The sequence below is a fragment of the Jaculus jaculus genome, chromosome Y (assembly GCF_020740685.1).
Source record: "Jaculus jaculus isolate mJacJac1 chromosome Y, mJacJac1.mat.Y.cur, whole genome shotgun sequence".
Classification (NCBI taxonomy): domain Eukaryota; kingdom Metazoa; phylum Chordata; class Mammalia; order Rodentia; family Dipodidae; genus Jaculus; species Jaculus jaculus.
This window is the reverse complement of record NC_059126.1, coordinates 10,982,684-11,004,335: the sequence shown is the minus strand read 5'-3', so window position 1 is coordinate 11,004,335 and position 21,652 is coordinate 10,982,684. Positions and strand designations below refer to the sequence as shown.

At 37.6% G+C, this 21,652-nt stretch overlaps 1 protein-coding gene across 1 annotated transcript; it reads right to left on the bottom strand.

The window, feature by feature from the left end:
• Window positions 1-7,541: 7,541 nt before the first annotated feature.
• Window positions 7,542-18,647, bottom strand: LOC123457070 (nuclear ubiquitous casein and cyclin-dependent kinase substrate 1-like). The gene is made up of 5 exons (XM_045141158.1): window positions 18,582-18,647; window positions 17,079-17,218; window positions 14,876-14,946; window positions 14,603-14,727; window positions 7,542-8,147 (listed from the first exon to the last, which is right to left on the bottom strand). Exons 1-5 carry the CDS (start codon window positions 18,645-18,647, stop codon window positions 7,542-7,544), a joined length of 1,008 nt encoding a protein of 335 aa, XP_044997093.1.
• Window positions 18,648-21,652: the final 3,005 nt, after the last annotated feature.

Sequence of the window (21,652 nt, the reverse complement as noted above, 5' to 3'; positions counted from 1 at the left end):
CTATTTTTACACTTTCTGGTGTGAAACTGCTAAGCTGTTTTCTTAATAAAGCTTATTCCCAACCTTTCTGATCATAGCCTCAGAAGCCTATTTCTCACAAAGTGCAATTCATACTATTATTGTTCATAGTCAACAAAGTCTGTTTCTCAAAGATGGTCATCCTTATACTTTCTGCACAAAGCCTCCAGTGGCTGTTTACAATGAGGGCTGTTTGTACCCATGTGTTCAGGGACTACTAAAGTAATTACTCCAGGAGGGCTACTACTCCGCTTGATGGTCACGCTGTTACCTTTGTTCCTCATTATGTCTCATTGCTACTCTTGCTTATACTTGGTCTTTTATCAGTGCCCAGAGATTTGCATATATCAGTAATATATACTCAATACTTATGTCATAGACTATAATTTTACATATATCAATAATTAAAAAGGTTTTGTGATGTCAGTTATATCCCTTTCCTCCATTTCTACACTCATCTTTATATTTAAACATCTCCTAATTATGTTATCAATGTCCTCTCATTTTGCAGATCATAAGACAAAATTTTATTTTTTGTTTAGTTTATTTACTGTGGCATTCAGTTTTCTGAATCAGCTTTTCAAAATATGTGACATGTAATTTTTTGTAACTAATTTTTACATGTTTGTGGAAGCTGTAATTATCACTTCATTAAGGGAATCATTTTTGTTCCCAACTTAAAGCTTTCCTTAATCCATTCCTTATTTATTGTTAGATTTTTTTCATTTTAATATGAGCATACAGTTTTCAAAATTTCATAATTTACATTTTATTTTTCCTTCTTTATGCCATGTGCAGTTAGAAATTTCACTCAATGTGATATTAAAAGTTTTTAAAAATCTTGAAAAATTGTATTGTATAGTGAATGCAATGTGGATTTCTGTGCCCTGGAGTGGGCAGTAGATGGGCCGTCATTTCTCATGGTGTATTCAACCAGCTTTTCTAAAGTTCTGGGGCAAATGCCAGGCTAGCCTATCAATGTTTGGATGCAAATCAACTTAACTTTGCTGGTTATTTAAAAGATACTCTTGAACACCCACTTGCTAATTTTTCAAATCTTTCTTCTCCAATAGCCATCATGTTTTATTGTCATAGGAACAAAATATGACGCAAGGTAGATATTGTGATACACCCCAAAATTTGTACTTTCTGCTGCTTCAAACTTTAATGCCAAGGCAATTTGTTTCTCCCACACTTAAACATTTTTCTCTGATCCATGTTGTCAAACTGCATTACACTCATGAAACGAGGTACAAGGATAGCCGCAAATTCAAGTAATGCATCTGATCAGGGCTATGTTTATTGAGAATGCTTCTATGAGTACAGGAAATCTATTCATTTAATCACAGAGAAAGGTAGATGAATGAGAAAGGGCATGGGGAAGGGAAGAGATACCAACCAAAGAGATCATGATGTCAGCTGAAAAAGGAAAGTACAATTGGGAATGGAATCTTTATGATTCTTGGTCCATCATGAAAGATTTGTTGATGTATTCCTCATCTTGAGGTGGCCTAGAAATGTTAAATAATAGTGGAATATAAGTGACAAGGTTCAGTACATGATTTTTTCAAGAGAAGAAATGAAATAATATAAGATTTTTACAGCAAAGATGAATAAAATTATGATAACAAAACCTTATACCACAGGAGGCCATCTGAGGCTACCTATGTACAAGTTACATTTGCATATCTCCAAAGATTTTCAAGTTGTGATTATTATGGTATTGAGCATAGAATTGTAGAGTTTTGTGTATACTTTAAGGTTTAAGGAAGAAAGCTCCAGGAAAGTTACAGGTACCTGGGAGCCACCCATAGAGATGTGGAACTTCATTGAAAAATAGGAGTTACTTTTCAATGGAAAGAAGGCCATTGGCAAAAAAAAAAAAAATCCTAGAAACTTAACAACAGTGTTTCAAAATGCATTCAGTTACCAAAAATTATGAAAATATTTTAAAAACACATTCACTTACCAAGTCCCTTAACTTCTTCTGCAAGTTACACCCACCTGGCATCTATCTTTCATCAATTTTATTATTGTTTACAAGATCTACACTGTACTCTCTCATAGCATTTTCCTTTTGCAAGTATTAATATTTTGTGAATTATTAAGTTAGCATTAGCCACTCCAATTTTTATGTATACAGCTTTTAAATTAATTTTATGTACTCACTAAATGGTGGTCTTCATGGAGGACAGGAGTCTGAGAAATACAATGAAGTGGAGAAAATGAAGTTAATTGTGTTTACTTAGTACTCTTAAAGAATTAGGCTGTTGCATTTTGGGTTTCATTGGGAACGACAAAAGACAGTGAATTGCTCCCAAACATGGTTATTTTTAACAAAGAAAACATGACTGTGACTTTACCTGTCTTGGTGACATCTAGAATATTTTGATTGGGAATGCCATAACTCTTTGTCAGCTTGTGGTATTCTGCCATCATTTCTTTGCTGAGCTCGACCCCTTTTGCTGTATTTTATGGAAGAAAAGTCAGTAGAGATGTCCCTTAGAATCTTTCAAAATGAAAGGAATGTTTTCAAATACTAGAGTATATGCTGAGGAACATTGTTTTCCTCTGTTTCCACCCAGTATGTACAACTAACCTCCCTCAACAAGGCCACATGGAAAGGGCATCCATAAGTTGGGGATCATATCTGCAGGAACTCTAATATGGAACACAGAATCTTTTTTCTAGTAGTGAAAAAAGATGCATACAAGAAAGGCCATTTGTTGGCTTATCAATGCATGTACAAAAGAGGAAAATTTGATTAAAAAAAAAACACTCATTATTTGCTTGTGAGTGGATCTGAGTTTCAAATGCTGCAAATTCCTAGCTTCCCAACAAAAAGTTTGGAATCCATTCCCTAGTGTTCATGACTCAAAAATTAAAATAATGTTGAAATGGTCTTTACTATTCAGTAAGTATATTTTCTCTGCCATATCTTGAATGGTTACAAAACAGAAAAACAAATATTATTAGAAACTGTATAACCCCTATACCTTAGAGGTCCACCTAATATCACGAGGCTGAGAATCAACCTGTTGGATATGTCTTGTAGGGACAGTGACAGCTTAAACTAATTTTTGCATTTTAGGTGATCAAATCAAATTTTACACACTGCCCCTCTGCTCATGAAGTTTATCTCATATAATAGTGACTTTTTCAGACATAATGGGTGTGGCTGCCATAGTAGACTTTCCCAGCCCCCATAGAGGATGTATACACATGTATGTATATAGGTATTTGCACTTAGGTATACCTAGGTAAATACAGAAGAGCAGGTCCTTCAACCAGTGATTGTGATGCCTCTAAACAAATGTGTGAATTCTATTCTACACCAGTTACATTCAGAAAAAAATGTGCATAAACACACTGATCTTGGGGCAAAGAAAACATTATTTTCATTTACAAAATATCTTATTCAGTACTTACACACTACTGCAATCAAAACAATAGGATCATTGTACTGTCTCAAATAACTGATGTCGAAGAACATTGAGGTCTCAGATACATATTCCGATGTTAACATATTTACATATGTGCCTGAGAAAAACAATATTTTTTCTGGGTTAGGTAAAAATATGGGTCATAGTACTTAGTTTGCCCTATTCTATATTTAATATGCTCTTGCTCCAATCATAGGTTCTGAGTGTCCTTTACCTTGCCTCACTCTAATACTCTCTAGTGGTCCTTGCTGAATGAGAACGTGTCCCCTTACCAATAACAGAAAATAGAAAAATTATCTTTTTTCCCAGTTATTTAACATGATAGGCTGATTTAGGGATATAACATAACTTCTACCAGAGTTTCTATATATGCACAACCATGCCAGTATATAGTACCAGCTCAGGAAAGATCTGTTTTCCTAGATTGCCTTACTAATTTCAATCATATTTAATATGTTGTAAGTAAATAAGCTCATACTTACCTGTCTCACATTAAAATAATAGTTATTTTGTGTGGAACTAAGCCTTTTTATAGTACTTGTGATAGACATGGCAGCTAGTATTGAGGTTTTGGCAAACAATGTGTTCCTTGAATGGAAAGAGTGTTGGTTGGTGAGGTGGTCTGGACTGATTAGGTCAGATCCTGCTATCTGGTCTCCTTCTACCTCCCCAGTCTGTGTTGCCTGCACTTGTCCGTGTCCTGGCGTACACAGCACACATAGGCCAGTTCCATTTTCCTTGCACGTCCTATTCCTCTGGCCCCTGTGTGAGATTGGAATCAGGCCTTTTGCTCTGGTATCTTGACTGACCACTTGGTACCCACATCCCTGTTAACCTGAGTCAGAGGGTAAATGGGCCAAAACACAAAAACTTGCTTCTTCCTCAGTAAAACAGTCTTCCTAAAATAGGTAGGCAACAATGCAAAAAGTCAAGGAAAGTCAGAAAAGTGAGAGATCACCAAGGATGCCTAGTCTTACTACATAAGCATGCAATGAAATCATAGAGAAGTCATCAGAAATTTATCCTCAAAGTAAAACACAACAACCAATGAGACCTTGATAAGAAATCACTGACTTGATGCAAACTACTAAAGAACCAGCAATTGTATCAAGGAAAGTGAACTAAATTGTCACCTAGAGTCTTTAGCCTTTGGCAGTAGGCTTAACTAGGTTGAAGAAAACATTAGAATACTCAAAAAAGATATGAATAATTTGAAGGTAAGTCAAGAATCGGAAGATCTTAACAACCAGTTTATTAAGCTTAATGAAGTCTTGATCAAATGCAAGAATGAATTACAGGACGCATCAAGAAAATCAGATTATGAATTGAAATCATATCTCAAAACAGAGATGAAAGCTGGGCATGGTGGTGCATGGCTTTGATAACTCTGGAGGCAGAGGTAGGAGCATCACCAAGAGTTCAAGGTCACCCTGAGACTACACAGTGAATTCCAGGTCAGCCTGAGCAACAGCAAGACCATGCCTAAAAAAAAAAAAAAAAAGAAAAATGAAAATGAGAGATGAACACAATAAACATAACACAACAGAAAACAGAAATTCAAATAAAGTTTATTAAAACTTCTCTAGAACCAGTGACCAACACAGTTACTTGTGTGGAAGACAGAACCTCGGACCTGGGAAATAAAATAGAAGAAACTGATTGGGAGGCAAAAAAAAAAAAAAAAAAAAAAAAACTTTGCTAACTTCAAATGCCAACTGAACAGAATATGAGGGAACTGTGATACATCCTAAAACAACCAAACATCAGAACATGGGTATATCAGGCTAGAGGCATACAAAACATACCCAACAATTGTTTTGATGAAAATTTCTGAATCTTACAAAATAGACATGCATCCAGGCACAAGAAGCCCACAGAACACCAAGAAGGTAGGACCAAAGTACAAAGTCTACAAGATACATCATCGTTAAAACTCTTAACAATGAAAACAAAGGGAGTGTTAAAAGTAATGAGAGAAAAGCAATTTACGGCATACAAAGGCAACCTCAGTAGAATAACATGAGAGTTATGAATGGAATCCCTGAAAGGTAGAAGGGCCTGGAATGGAACACTTAAGAGTCTGAAAAACTATGGCTTCAAAACAAAGTACCCTACCCAGGAAAAGTATCCCTCAGGATAGATGCTGAAAGAAAAATTTTCCATGAAAAAAAGTCTACTCTACAATTATGAACAGAAAGCCAAACCTACAGAGAATACATGAGGGAATATCCCACACAGGACAATCAAAAACCTTTGGAAAGCAATATGGAGACACCTGAAAAAGCTGACTATAGAGATACCAACAGACCTAGTTATTCCCTTACTGGGCATCCACCCTAAAACCTTCAAACCACAGGCCAGAGTGATTTGCTCAACCATGTTTGTAGCAGCTCAATTCATAAGAGCTAAGAGCTGGAATCAACCCAGATGTCCATCATTAGAAGAATGGATAACTAAGATGTGGTATATCTACACAATGGAATTCTATACAGCAGTAAGAAAAAAAAAATAACACAATGAAATTTGAGGAAAAATGGGTGAACCTGAAACAGATCATCCTCAGTGAACTTACCCAATCACAGAAAAAAATGCCACATAGTCTCACTCATCTACAGCACTTAACCTGAATCTACCCAAGATACCTTACATACCCAGCAAGCATCTCATAGACTAGACACTAGGATGGATGGGGAGGGAGGAGAGGGCATAGAAGAGTTGGGAAGCAGTAATCTGGACCCAAACGACAATGGTACCATAAAATTCTACTTCCTAAAAGACAGACCAAATGGCTGAACCTTCACCAGGCCCTTACAGGGAACACCTGAACCACAAGACACTGGAGAGGGTAGGATCAATTTAACTAAACCTTCTACATCTTCCCTCCCTCCCTCTCCCTCTCCCTCCCTCTCTTTCTCTCTCTCCACCTTAACTCTTGTATATTAGTTATATTCTTCCTCATTTTCTTAGTGGGCACTGACCTGTGACTCACAGTACCAGCATAGGGCTATCATCCACAACGAGCTTTTTTTTTTTTTTTTTACTGAGTTTCACATTAGCTGGAATTTTATTTGGTTAAAACCTTAACATTGTCAGTATGAAAGAAATCCAGATGTGTAGCTTTATCTTACTATTTAAATTCTAGGGTATCTCTCTCTCATTTTCTTTAATTTTTTGGTTCTGGGTAAAATTTTATCCAAAAAACAGCATATATATATAGTCTAAAAACACAAACCATTGGAGAATGAAATATGAAATTGGGAGTGATTTCAGTTTTGGCGATCTCTGTTTTTTTTAAGCTTATTAAGGACAATAGAGGAATAACAGGATCACTGGCTCTGAATCTAAGAATAGGTATAAAATTTAAAAAAACTCGGATCCCCATGCAAGCTCAGGAACCCTATTCCTCACATACTCCACAGGAAACAACATGAGTACTTTCAGTAACAATTCAGAATTCATGTTTACCTACTTGCCTCATCAGTGCAAGTTTAGAGTCAGGTTTTTTTTTTTCCCCTTTGGACATTTATGTATATAAACTCAGGTTAGATAACAACTTGTTTGTAAAAAGTAAAGGAAAATAAAGAAGCAATCATTTTTAACTAAAATCTGTTATTTTTTGATTACTGTTCAACTTGCTATTCTTTAGCAAAAAGCAGTTTCCATAGTGTCCATCTCAGATCTTATTGCTTTACAGTCGTGGCATACCTCCCATTAAAAATAAAAAGATGAAGCATCAATCCAGTGATTAATTTGACATGCCTTTCATTGTGGGGGGGAAGAGTTGGCAAAGAGAAGAGAAAAACAGACAAAATGGTAACTTAAACACTTAATGGTAACTTAAATGGTAACTTAAACACTTCAATGGTTTTCTGAGAGAGAGTGAAAGAGAGAGAGAGAGCAAGAGGGAGAGAGAGAGAGAGACTATTTTCAGCAAGTGGAAACAAGCACTGAAAGCCCATGAGTCAGGCCATAGCCAATAGCCAATACCATGTTCTATCTTATGTAGCTTTCTATTTTCCCCTTCTTTTTTGCTTTTTTTATTTTTTTTTAATAAAATCTCTTCCCAAACCATCATCCCTTTTAATCTTCACCAGACTGGGCTTCATCTTCAGACCCTTCATCTCCAGACTTCTCAGGTGGAGGACTTGCAGACGCCTTCTTTTCTGGAGGGCTCTCTGGCTCTTCTTCTTCTTCTTTGGGAGAAGGCGTCTTTTCCTTTGACACCTTTGAAGCTGTGGGGCGGCCCACCTTTCCTTTGCCTTTTACTGGACTTGGCGTCACTGTAGCCTTTAGTCTGGGTTTTGGCATCTTCTTTTCTTTTCTATCAGGTTTGGACTTCTTAACCACCTTTTTGTTTTTCTGTTTTGAAATTCCATAGTCACTGTCATCATCATCTTCCATTAGGAAATCCTCATCGCTGCCAGAATATTTTTCCTGGAATGGTGCCTCGTCTTCTTCCTCTAGCTCTTCCTCACTGCCCACATCCTCCAAGAGCATCTCTCTCTGTTTAGATGCTGCTTTAGATGCTGCCTGCAGTTGCTGGCGCATATTTTTGTGATCATCTTTTTCATCTTCTCTGTCTTCTGCTGAGTGAGAATCATCTTTCTTGGTCTTCACATCTTTTTCTTCTGAGTCTTCACTATCTTCTTGTGAATTCTTTCCAGATGAGCTTTTGATCAGAGAAACCTACAAGGTTTATTAAAAGAGTGACAGATTTCTGTCAGAGTACTAGATGACCCACGAAAGGTTAGTGGTAAGACCCTATTGCTGAAGACACCATATGCAGCTGACACGTAAAATGGAATGGCATGGCTGGAAGTCAGGAGATAATCAGTCCCAAGTCAGCGAGTCTAGTGCCAGAAGGTGCTAATGGGAAACTGGGGGAAATGACCAAGATCTGTCCAAGCAACTCATTGTCTAACCTAATTAGCAACAAATAACCTGATGTGATGCCCACACAAGTGCAATAGTGACACACAGACATGGTGGGGAACCAACTACTCTTGATTTGGCTAAATAATCCCCTCAGTGGTACGGGAACCATAGCTGGAGCTGGGAAACAAGTCAGAACCATATCCAAACATAATCACACTCTCCAATATCAAGCTACCATCAGTCATGGGGTACAAGAGGGCCTACACCTATTAAACCCTCTAAAAAAAAACAAAGTAAGGATTATCTCATTTGTCTTGGTGCTAACTTACTCTCCATTGGAGAATCTGCTTCTCCTTTTCAGATAGATGTAGATGTAAGGAGAGAGCCACCCCATCATACCTAAAAAGGGCCCTGACTGAAACTAAGGAAAATTGGTGAAAGAAGCAAGGGTGCTGTTTTCCTGATGAACCAGATAGCAGAACAAGTGTGAAGGAGACCAACACAGAGAAAAATCAACTCCTACCAAATCAGAGAGCCAGAGCCTCAGAGGCCCCCAACACCTCATCACTGAAGCCGACCAAAAATGAACCCAACATGGCTCAGGGAAATTTTGCAGAAGAGGAGGAGGATAGCATGTTAGAGCCACATGTTGGGTCAGGATATGCAGAGACATTTATCATACCAATAACTGTGGGCTGGCCCCACAATGCATGACCCATATACCTCAACAAGGAGGGGACAATGGGGAGGGGGTAGGTCATGGATGAGCCTAACAATGGTACCAAACTGCATGTATTTGCTGAATAGAAAACTAACTTAAAAAACAATCTCAGAGCCCAGCAAAAAGAAAATCACAATAGCCAAAATAAACCATTCTCAAAACAGTACATAACACAAGGAAGCACCATGCCCCACAAAACTCCTCATCATGGCAGGGATTAATTCAAAGCTCACAGCAATAACTTTAAATATTAGTGGTTTTAACTCACCCCCAAAAGACACAGGTTATCAGGTTGTATTTTAAAAAACTGAACCTTTCTATCTTCTGTCCAAGAAACCCACATCACCACTAAAGATAGACACCACCTTAGGGTAAAAGCTTGAATATTCCAACTACATGAATAAATAAACAAGAAGCAGGTGTTGCTATATTAATATCTGAGATGCAAACTTCAAAATAAAAGTAATCCAAAAGTACAAAGAAGGCCATTTTCTTACTCATCAAGAGAATGATCCAACAGGAGCACATAAAAATCATACATATATATGCCAACCAGGTGCACCACAGTTTATCAAACAAAATCTACTTGACAAGAAAAGAGAAATAAACACGAACACCATCATAATCAGAGAATTCAATACTCCACTATCACCAATAGATCATCCAAGCAGAATATCAGCAGTGAAATAAATATACCTCAACACCATCATAGATCAACTAGACCTAACAGACATGGACAGAACTTTCCACCCCAACCCTACAGAATATACATTCTTCTCAGCAGCCCATGGAACCTTCTAAAAATTGACTATATTTTAGGCCATAAAGCATTCTCTCATAAAGTCAGGAAAATTGAAGTAACTTCCTGCATCGTGACAGATCACAATGCGTTGAAGCTAGGAATCAACAGCAAGAGACGCGTGAAGAATTCCACCAAGTCCTGGAGACAAAACAATACACTTTTAAACAATGAATGGATCATGGAAGAAATCAAAATAGAAATTGTAAAATTGCTAGATTTGAATAACTTAATAATGCATCAAAAGCATTATCAACTTTGATCAAGTAGGCTCCATGCCAGGGATGTAGGATAGTTGAATATACAGAGATCGGTCAACATAATAATATGCCACATAAATAAACTGAACCATAAAAATCACATGATCATCTTGATTGATGCAGAGAAGGCATTTGTCAAAACACAATACCACATCTTGATCACAACACTGGAAAGAATAGGCATGGAGGGCTTATATCTCAATACAATAAAGGCTATATAAAAAGCTCCTAAAGCTCAAACAATACTTAATGGGGAAAAACTCAAGGAGTTCCCAGTGAGATCAGGAAGAACATAGGGGTGCCCACTCTCACCCAAGCCCTTCAACGTGGTACTGGAATTATTTGCCCTAGCAATAAGACAGGACAAGGAAATAAAAGGGATTCAAATTGGAAAGGAAGAAGTCAAGTTAGCCCTATTTGTAGATGACATGATTCTTTATATAAGTGACCAAAAAGTCTCCATCCCCAAACATCTAAAGTTGATAAGTTCCTACAGGTAAGTGGCACAAAACAAAAGTAATGTTTAAAAATCAGTAGTATTTCTGTATGAAAAGGACTAATATTTGAAGAAATAAATCAGTGATGCTGTCCCATTTTCAATAGCAAAAAAAACTTGGAATAACACTAACAAAGGATGTGAAAGACACATATAATGAAAACATAAACACACTCAAGAAAGAAATAGAGCAGGGCTTGATAAGATGGGTAGGTAGAATTAATATTGTGAAAATGGCAATTCTACCCAATCCAATATAGAGAGTTAATGCAATACCAATAAAATACTAGCATCATTCTTGACAGAGACTGAGAAATGATATCAAAATTCATATGGAATGACAAAATGCCTCAGATATCCAAACATATCTTCAGCAAAAGAAGCACCTCTGGTGGTACCACCATACATGATCTAAAGCTATATTACAAAGCCATAGTGACAAAAACATCATGGTACTGGATTAAACAGAAACATAGGCCAAGGGAACAAATTTGAAGACTCAAACTTTAGTTGCATGCAAGTATAGCTGCCTGATCGTTGACAAAGGTACACATAATGTAGACTGAAGAAAAGACAGCATCTTCAAGAAATGGTGTTGGACAAATCGGATAACCATATGTAGAAAAATGAAATTAGGCCCGCTAATTTCGCCATGCATAAAAATCAAGTCCAAATGGATTAAAGACCTCAATATAAGTCATGAAATTTTTCAATTGCTCAAAGAAATAATAGGAAGCACTCTGCACAATATAGGACTGGGAAAGACTTCCTGAACAAAATTCCAGTAGCCAAAGAAATTAAACATGCAGTCAGTCAGTGGGATCTCATGAGGCTGCAAAGCTTTTACACAGACGAACATACTATAACCAAAGTGAATAGATTACCCACTAAATTGGAGAAAGTCTTTGCCAGCTATACCACTGACAGAAGCCCAATATCTAGAATATTAAAGAACTCAAAATCTAAACAATAAAACAACCACACTACCCACTGAAAAAGTGGAGCAGAGAACTAAATAGGGAATTCTCAGAGGAAGAATTACAAAGGGCTAACACACACTTAGTAAAAATTTCAACATCCCTAACCATTAGAGAAATGTAAATTAAAACTACTATGAGATTGCACCTTACACTCTTAAGGATAGCAAACATTAAAAAATCAAATGAAAACAAATGTTGACAAGGCTGTAGAAAAACAGTAACACTAATTCACTATGGCTGGGAATGACAGCTGGTTAACAGTTGTGGAAATCAATTTGGAGATTGCTGAAAAGGATGGCTATAGAGTTACAAGCAGAAGCTGTTATTCCCTTACTGGGCATTTACCATAAAAGTTCCTCATCTCAGTTGAGAAATATTTGCTCAACCACACTTACAGCTACTAATTCCTAATAGCTAAAACCTGGACTCAACTCAGATGCCCATCATTGGATGAATAGATAAGCAAGAAGTGGTATATCTACACAATGGAATTCTACTCAGCATTAAGAAAAAATAACAAACTGAAATTTGTAGAAAAAATGGTCTAACATAGAAGAGAACATACTCAGTGAACTCACACAATCACAGAAAGACAACCACCACATACTCTCACTCATCTGCATTTCCTAATCTGGATCAGCCTGAGTTGCTGACAGAACTGAATAGCATCTTGAGGCTTGGACAATAGGGAGTATTGGGCTTGGGTAATGGGAAAAGGTGGGGTGGGCACAAAACTGGACCCAAAATGAACTGGTACCAAAAAATCCTATATCCTGAAAGTCCAACTAAAAGGTGGAACCCTCAATAGGACCTTAGAGGATGCACCTGAATAGAAGGACAAGGAGAGAGTGAGATGAAACCTAACATCAAATTTCTCATGTTTTGAGCTGGAGAGATGACTTAATGGTTAAGCACTTGCCTGTGAAGCCTAAGAACCCTAGTTCGAGGCTTGCTTCCCCAGGACCCACGTTAACCAGATGCACAAGGGGGCGCATGCTTCTGGAGTACATTTGCAGTGGCTGGAAGCCCTGGAACATCCATTCTCTCTCTGTCTCTCTGCCTCTTTCTCTGTCTGTTGCTCTCAAATAAATAAAAATAAAAAATTCTCGTGTTTCTGGTTCATTTCTGGCTTTTTGTTTTTTCTTGCCTTTGGTGCTGGCCCTGATCCATGATGTGTTCTATATCCACAAGGAGCTGATCACCAGAGAGACCTACTAGGTCTCACAATACAAACAAGACAGATTTCTGTGAGAAGACTTGATTACCAACCGGTCGTTAATTGTAAGACCCTGACTGTGGAAGACACCAAATGCTGTTGACATGGACCATGGTTGGAATCAGGAGGAGAGCCAGTCCCCAGACAATTAGCCAATCTAGTGCTGGAAGGCGCTACATGTGCCACCAGGGGTGAAGTGGCCAACATCTGTCTAAGTAACTCACAGTCTAAGCAATTCAGAAATAAACAACTTGACATGATGCTCAGACAAGTGCAATAGTGGCACACAGCCATGCTGGGTAACCAATTAAATAAACAAAATAAATAGAATAATAGTTAATTTGTTTATAACTTTGCTTTCGTATACCAGTTGTTTACAATCATAGCAGATAGTATTGACCTTTTGGAAAATAGTACACACACTTTTCTAATAATGCAAGGTAGTTATAGTATGTACTACTAGCATCAGTGTTACAAATCATAATGTAGACACAGATGTTCATTTCATACAGATAAAACATGTTATGCATATGTCATATATGCATATCATATAATCTGCAGTTATATAAAAATATAATTAACACAATAACATTATCTATATCATTATGTGTAACATGTATGAGATTTAAGATGTACATTTCTCCAATATTTGGAGGTTAATCATACTAAGGACTTACTGCCTCAGCAAATGGGGCTTCCATTTCTACATAGACATATATGCCAAGCATCACAGTGTTAAGACATTTTGTTCATTTATCAAAACCCTAATGTTAGGAATGCATTAAGTATTAATTTTAATTTTAAATTATGCCTTTAAATTTATACAGTGTGTATGTACCACTCTTACTTTTTACGGAAAAATAATCAATGCCTATCTTTATGTTGTATATTGTAATATATTTTAGATGAGGGACTCATACTATAAATTGGATGAACTTCCATTTAAATCAGTTGCATCAATTCGAAGAAACTGCAATCACTACTGTGAAGCTAACTTCCTTGTGAGAATGTGATTCACAAAAGTTGACAAAGTCTAAAAGCTGAGATCATTTCTAAGGGTGTCCAGTATGTCTGCGAACATCATACTATGAACAGGGTTGGTTTTCTTCATTTTTTTTTTTTTTTGCTATGAAATGGACAGTCCTCCCAAGGCAATTCAGACATCATCAGTATGTTGTAAATCATCAAAGGTCCGGATTCAAATTTCTACCTATCACAGACTAAACCTTCTATAAAAGGGGCAAAAATGATCTTTTGTTTGTTTAACCTTGAGAGTTTAGTAACACATCTGTTTTTTTTTTCCTCCACAATTGCTGAGAGGTACACTCACTATTACTCTTTAAGTTGCCACTAATCAAGAAACATCAAAGCAAATTTAGAAAAAAATGCATGGTATATATAAATGAAGCTGTATAAATTGCCAATATAAGATGACTCTCTCCCACCAATTTTCCATGATTTCCCTTCTATCAATAATTGCACAAGCCCAAGCCAAAAACAATGCTATAATGTCTTCCTTAAGTATTCAGTTAAATGAATACTGTCTGAGGTTAGAGAATTTCACAATATGCATTTGTAGTAAGGATCAACCTTTTGTAGAATTTAGATAGCCGTTCTTGTGAAGCCCTGCATTCAATTCATTCTTATAATGTGCATGTTTGAAGCACCCATACTTATAATCATGTGGTGCATAGTTGGTATACTATTTTTGGATTGTTGCAGGATGTGAGATGTGGTGCTACACTAAGATGCTTACGTCAATAGCAGGTAGTCATGATAATTATACCCACCTACATCTTTATTATTAAATTGTCGGTTCCAGACTCTTGGATAGGAATCATATGAATTATCAATTAGCCAAAGACCGTTTGGGTTGTTAATTTTCTTTTCAACTGGTTTAATGCCTTTTGCTCTGTTCCCTGAAAGAAGGTCAAAAGTTAACCTCTCAAGCACAAATACTCATCTGTCAGATATTGAAAAAAGCGAAAGGATAGCACATAATACCATCTTGAAGGAAAATACCCTGTGAAGGTTTTTTCAAGCCATACTAAGAAAACAAAGACTTACATATATCGGTAAAAATCAGAGGTTTGTACTTGGCTGCCTGAAGTCTGTAGAGTCGACATGCTCCATTTTCCCTAAATAAGGTTAGAAGACATCCAGCACATATCAACTAATATTCCACATCACTTTTACTTGAGGAAGTAGCAGGATTACATTACAGTTGACAGTCTAAAAGGAAACTGTGTTTTCACAGCTTTACTATTTTCTCACATCAACTTCCTCTGACAATTGTCCCACACTTCGATGTGACTTCCTGTGCCACCTGGTGTTTGCAGCTCCTTCCCATTCTCCTTTACAGTTCGACATTCAACAACCGTCCTCTTTCACTTTACACCAGGGGGCAAGTCAAACACACTTTATCTGAATGCATACACTTTGAAAACATCTGAAATACAGTAATTGAATTGAGTTTCTCATTTTTATACCTGCCTTCTGGTTTTCCTCTTCCTGTTGCTTATTCACTTATTGAATACATAAGTTTATTCAGTATGCATTCCTGTGTGTATGCATGTGTGCATATAAAGCTTGAACATGTGTGTGAGTGTTTTCATCAGCAACACATGGCCACACAAGACCTATCACTGAGCTGAAATTCCATTGATTAGTGCGGCTTTGTAAAGCAAAATATCTTGCTCATATTCTCTTCTCTGCTTCCCCAGCACTGGGGTGACAGACGTATGCCAGCATGTCTCAATTCTTATATTAATGATAGGACTGAGTCAAATGTTCCAAGACAGCTCAGAACATATTTTCAACATAAATATGTCTCTTGAGAGTAGTTTGGGGAAAGGTATTATTTTGAGTTGATGTCAACTGGGTCCAATGAGAACACAATTGTAGCTGAAGCTATCATTGAAGTCATTATGTAGCTTAGGTTATCCCTGAACCTCTACTTGTCCTGAATGCTAGTACATATTGGTCGTGATTTCTGGCAAGGGTTAGCATATTAAGGTTGTGCCACATTATTAGGTTCAAATGATGTTCTGAATTTTAAAATTATTCTATTTTTATATATTTATTTGACAGAGAAGGAGAGAGAAAATGGGCTCATCAGGGCCTACAGACATTGAAGACAAACCCTAGATGCATGTGCCCCCTTGTTCATCTGGCTAAAGTGGGTCCTGGGGAATCAAACCTGGTTCCTTTGGCTTTGCAGTGAATGCCTTAACCACTAAGCAATACATCCTGCCCTGATGTTCTGATTGTTTGCTATAAATATGCATATGGTTGCCAATGTTTTTGTTATTACCACTTTTGTGCAAAGATTTCATTATTCTCTTTCCACTAAGAAGAAATATCAGTGTGAGGTGCCCATCCACAAAATCTGAGGCCATTCTGAATTATAATTTTAATCATGTGTGCTTGTAAAATGTCAGTAATTCATCCCAAAATTTTATTATATTGCCTCTCTTATACTAAGAGTGCTCCATATATTTACCCAGGTCGAGGAGTGGTGACTTGCAGATGAGGATGTCCTCCACCATGATGAGGAGCAGATTCTCCTCTGTTCTTCATGCCAATGAAGTGCATGGTCATTTGCCAGGCTGGATCTGGTATATATTTTTACACTAGCTGTTCTAGAACTCGGTATGTAAAATTCCCATATCCAAAGTGGTGGAGATATTCCTGTATTAATCACTGACATCCTGGAATATGACTGTGTTTCACCATGCCTTCCTACTCTTACAACTTTATGGAATCTTCACTAAACATTACTTGTATTAATAAGGCAAGTGCCTCTTGCTATGGGAGCACACTGCTTGCTATAGTCCTTGCACTTGGGATGGGAATAAAGGAGGCTCAGGATTTCGAGGTAATCCTCAGCTAAAGATGAGGCCAGCTTGAGGCACATGAGACCCTACATCCATAAAGCAAAGGAATAAAAACCAATTATAGTCCTTGGGTTTGGTGGACTTTCTCCAAATTGTAGGTTTACACAGAATGAACTTTTCTCACCATCTGTAAGTAGTGACTAAAATGAATGGAATTCAGCATGATTTTCCACCTTGAGCATCTTCAAGGTATTACACAATGTCTTCTGGCTGGTACGGAATTGTACCACAACTTCTAAACTTCAGGTTGCATGAATTACCAACAGAAACTCAAATTCTCATGCAACATGAGATATTTCAATGTAAATATGATACAACAATTTAGGTTAGCATTCAAATAGGTCAGTTTTAGTAGTTGAACTTATTTGACTTACCTCATATAAAATGCCATAGACATTTTCTTATAACCATCATAAAATGAAATATTTCGAAAGTAAAGCCTGAACAGCCCATTTTCATTTACTGCTGACAGTTGCCTGGAGGCCAGGTAAAGGGTTTGAAAATCCCCTGAAAACTGAAAGAAGAATATTCACTTGGTATGCATAGCCAGGTTTCCTGTTTTGCTCTGCAAATTGTACTGTCACTAGTGAATCATATTTTCCTCACAGAAAAACTATAAAGCACCTAATCTGTTTGAGAGGTATCATTGCTAATTCTTATGGATTACAGCCATTATGCAAATTTAGAAAATGGTTCAATCCAATGAACATCAGATAGTACTGTCAATATGAATATAGATTCAATTTTGTCAAGCAGCTACATGAAATCTTAGCAACATCCTTATAGTTATGTTTTAAAAACAAGTTCTAATATGATCTCTCACAACCCAAGTATATGTACTCATTAATATCTTTAACTTTCTTTTACGACACACATAATAGAAGTGAGAAAAGTTAATTCAGTGTAGAGACTTTATTTTCTCATCTTATTCTTTGAATAGCCCAAAACACAGTTGTAACTACAAAGAGATGTCATGGGATTCTGTACCTAAAAAAAAAATTAAGGTAAAAATAGTAAATATCATCAAAACATGGCTGAAAGCAAATCTCATTTTGATGGCAGATACCTTTCTTTAATATATTGTGCCTGACTCTTCTAGAAGGACTGTCAAGAGAATGACCCAATGTGGAAGAAAAATATGGAATTTAAATTGAAGCTGACTTTATGAATTATTAAAATGAATTAAGCATTATGACTGATATAGCCTATCTAGTTTCCACAGGAGAATAACTACAAAACACAACGGACACATGTGGTCCAAACCCAACTTTCATGCATGTCTATTATTCCGTCAGACGTGGTTAGATGATGTATTTTTTTTGGAAATCCATTCAGAATTCTGTAAAGATGGAAGAGCCATTTCACTTGATATGTTCCTCTATATGTAAGAAACACTGTGCCTTAGTAGGCAGGGTGGCACACCCCATTTGATGCCAGAATTCTGAAGGCAGAGATAGAAAAGATCTCCCTGAGTTCAAGGTAAGCCTAAGAGTACATATGAACTCCAGGTCAGCCTGGGCTACACTGAGACCCTACCAAAGAACAGCAAAAGCAAAAAGTAAATACAGTGCCTTATATGTACACTGATATTGTGATATTTTCAGTATGAAATTGCAACATTTAAAACACTCTTATTCATGTTAAATAGTAATAGAAAATGTGCAAGTATATTTCATACAAAAATATACTGCTCACCATCCTCAAAGCAAAGAAAATATAAACTAGTAAATACTAAAAGTACTGAGACAGGATGGCTTAATAAAAGAGAGTCAAGTGAAACAATGACCTTATCTAATGACACTGAGGCCCATGTAGAAGGGTGGCCCACCCAGAGCCATCATCAGCTCTACTCCTATAGCTCATGTTAGACATGGTACCTTCAAAGGTTGCTGTTGAGCACCAACCAGGCAGCTGAGAGCTGCAGCCAGCAGTAGAATGTTCATTCTCCTGGTGCCTGTCTCCACTCTTCTGAGGAAGCTCAGTGAAGCTCTCTTTATGTAGCAAATATGGGTTGGAGGATGCAGTTAAAGCCCATTTGTGAAAGATGTGGAACAATCCAACTGGTCATGGTGACAGTTTGCTTCATGTTCTGTCAATACTTCCTTTTTGGAAGATGGTGTTGGGGGCTGCTTCAACTTCCTTTAATTCCCAAATTAATTTACTGTGAAGAGAGGGATGTAAGGACATGAAAGCTTAATTTGATCTGCATTTAAAAAACACACCTGAAATGTCAAGGACCATAATACTTCCTCACTCATGTGTTCTGAGTTCCACAATAGACAATGGAGTAGGTGTCCACTGCAATTTCTGTGTCATTTTATTACCTGAGTCTTGTCAACGTGACTTCCCTAATCCATGGCATTGCTTTGAAAAGATGAGTCTTATTGATATGCTTATCAGATATTACTAACTTTGACATGGTCTAGGGAACATGGACAAACTCTGGTACATACATCTTCTGTTTTATGTTACAGGGGAAACCAAGACCTGGGGTCAATTCTGGGAGCTGAGGAGCTGGTTATAAAATACTATAGCAATGATATCAAAGTCTGAAGTTGGTGCTGGTGTGGAAAAGCTACAACTTGGATGGTTGATGTTAAAAAGGATGCTGGGAACTCCAGTTAGTACTAGAGGATGATAACACAGTGCACAGGTGGATGAGTGATTAGTACTTCACTCTACATTCATAGGGGCACCAGAGGCTTAGAGAAATTAGTTGTTGTGGGGGGGGGTTCAAGAGCAAAGGGATGATTTTGGAGGTCAGGGGCATGGCAGTATTGCGAAATTATACCAGTGTGGTGGCAGGTGTATGTGTGGAATATTAAGGGTGGGATGGAAAGCCGTGGTCCTTAATGTGTGTTTCAATGAAGCTTATTGTACTGAAGGATGATACCAAGGATCAGAGGGCAGAGCCAGGAATTTTATAGGTATCTGAATGATGTTACTGGGATGAGTGGTTCCAGGCTGGGACATGACCTCAATTAGGATTAGCCTTGAATTATATCAGATTTGTATCATGTTCCAGATTGGTACTGGATGGTGTTGTACTTCTGTTGGTCATAGCAATTGCTAGGGGACTGTATAGGGACAATATACGTTGCTGAAATACTCACAGGGTTGTGATGGATTGATGTGTGAATATGTGACACTGGGAATTGCATGCAGCTGCATTGGGCTTTGGGATGTAAGTAGAGTCCTGAAGTGTTCTTGAGCTAAAAGTGGCAATGAGGTCATACATTTTAATTTCCGGGTCTGGTACTGGGTTTCTGAAGTGATGCCAGTGGAAGAGAGAACTGGGAGGGAAGCTATCATCACACTGGGGCTTGGGAAAGATTACATGCCCTTGAATAAATATTAAATTGTGAATGTGAACTGTGTTTGGGGGAATGTAACTGGAATTTTAGAAACAACAAGGCTGGTGGAAGTACTCAGAGGTCTGTGGGATGCTGTGGTTCCATGGGGATTAACATTGGGGCTGCTTGAGACTTAAGCACAGGTTATACGGGAAGATGAGCTTACCATGGTACTAGTGGCTGTGCATGGATGCGGTAGATAATATGATTTCAGTGCCCAGGGCCCTCTCAATATATACAGCTGGGTGAAGGTCCTGGACTGTAACGTGAAATAGAAGACTATGTGTTACTCCATAGTGAGGGGCTTGGGATGTATGAGGGATCCTAGTAGGTACTGGTACTTTTCAAAGACCTGGTTTCAAGCAAATGAAAAAAAAAAAAAAAAACATAGCCTATGTCTCTAAATCCTAGATATTTAGGGCACCCATGAAAGAACAAAATACATTCATTTCTTGAATGCCACCCAATAACCTCGAACTGCTGTACCCACTTTTGCATGTGGTAATAAAATGTTGGGATCTTCTGCCTGCCATCTAGTACCAACCCAGAACCTAGTTTGCCCCTATACCTCTCGTGGTTTATTTTAAATCCAATATTACAAAAAACAGGTTGAGGACAAATTCATTTTCTGTTTGCTTTACAGTGAGACACACTATCAACTCTGGTCACAGCAAAATGAGTACAATTGAAATTTTTTTAAATTATTTATTTACTTATTTGAGAGAGACAGACACAGAGAGAAAGACAGATAGAGAGAGAGAGAGAATGGGCGTGCCAGGGCCTCCAGCCACTGCAAACGAACTCCAGATGCGTGCGCCCCCCTTGTGCATCTGGCTAACGTGGGACCTGGGGAACCGAGCCTCGAACCGGGGTCCATAGGCTTCACAGGCAAGTGCTTAACCACTAAGCCATCTCTCCAGCCCTACAATTGAAAATTTTAATGTTAATGACATAGTTGAGGTTCAGAGACCATTGAGAGGAATTTTCAGACCTAGCTATAGCAGAAGTGTTAAAAAAAAAAAAAAAAAAAAAAAACCTTCCGCATTAGCAAGCAAAATGGAATCCACTGTGTGAACACAAACTGATTTGATCTGTTCCTTCGTTATTTCGCACTTCAGGTGTTTGGGTGTTCTATGGCCATTCATAGAAATACTTGAATAGACATAGTCAAGTTCACAAATGTTTTCTTATTCCAACCTTGATGTCTTCTTAGCGCTTTCTGTCCTTTGCAAAATCATTAGTGTACTGCCATGACATTTCTTTGTTTGCTGGTGTGGAATGATCTCATAGGTGACCCTGACTATTTGTTTATGGTTTCTCAGTACATCTTTGTTTCAAGTTACTGTTGAACTGCTTCCGTTCACTAATGAAATTATAGTAAGTGAAGCTTAAAGAAAATGGAAACTAGTTTGTGCACATGATAGACCATAGTCCATATGAAATGTGCCAAGGCCAGCAGCCCGTCCAATCATGCCCTGTGGGACACATTAGGCCATAGCTCAATGACTATTTCATGTCAAAAACTCAGTGTTTCCAAAGTGACCTTCCAATTTTGAGAATGTATACATATTTTAATATCTTATTATAATTTTACA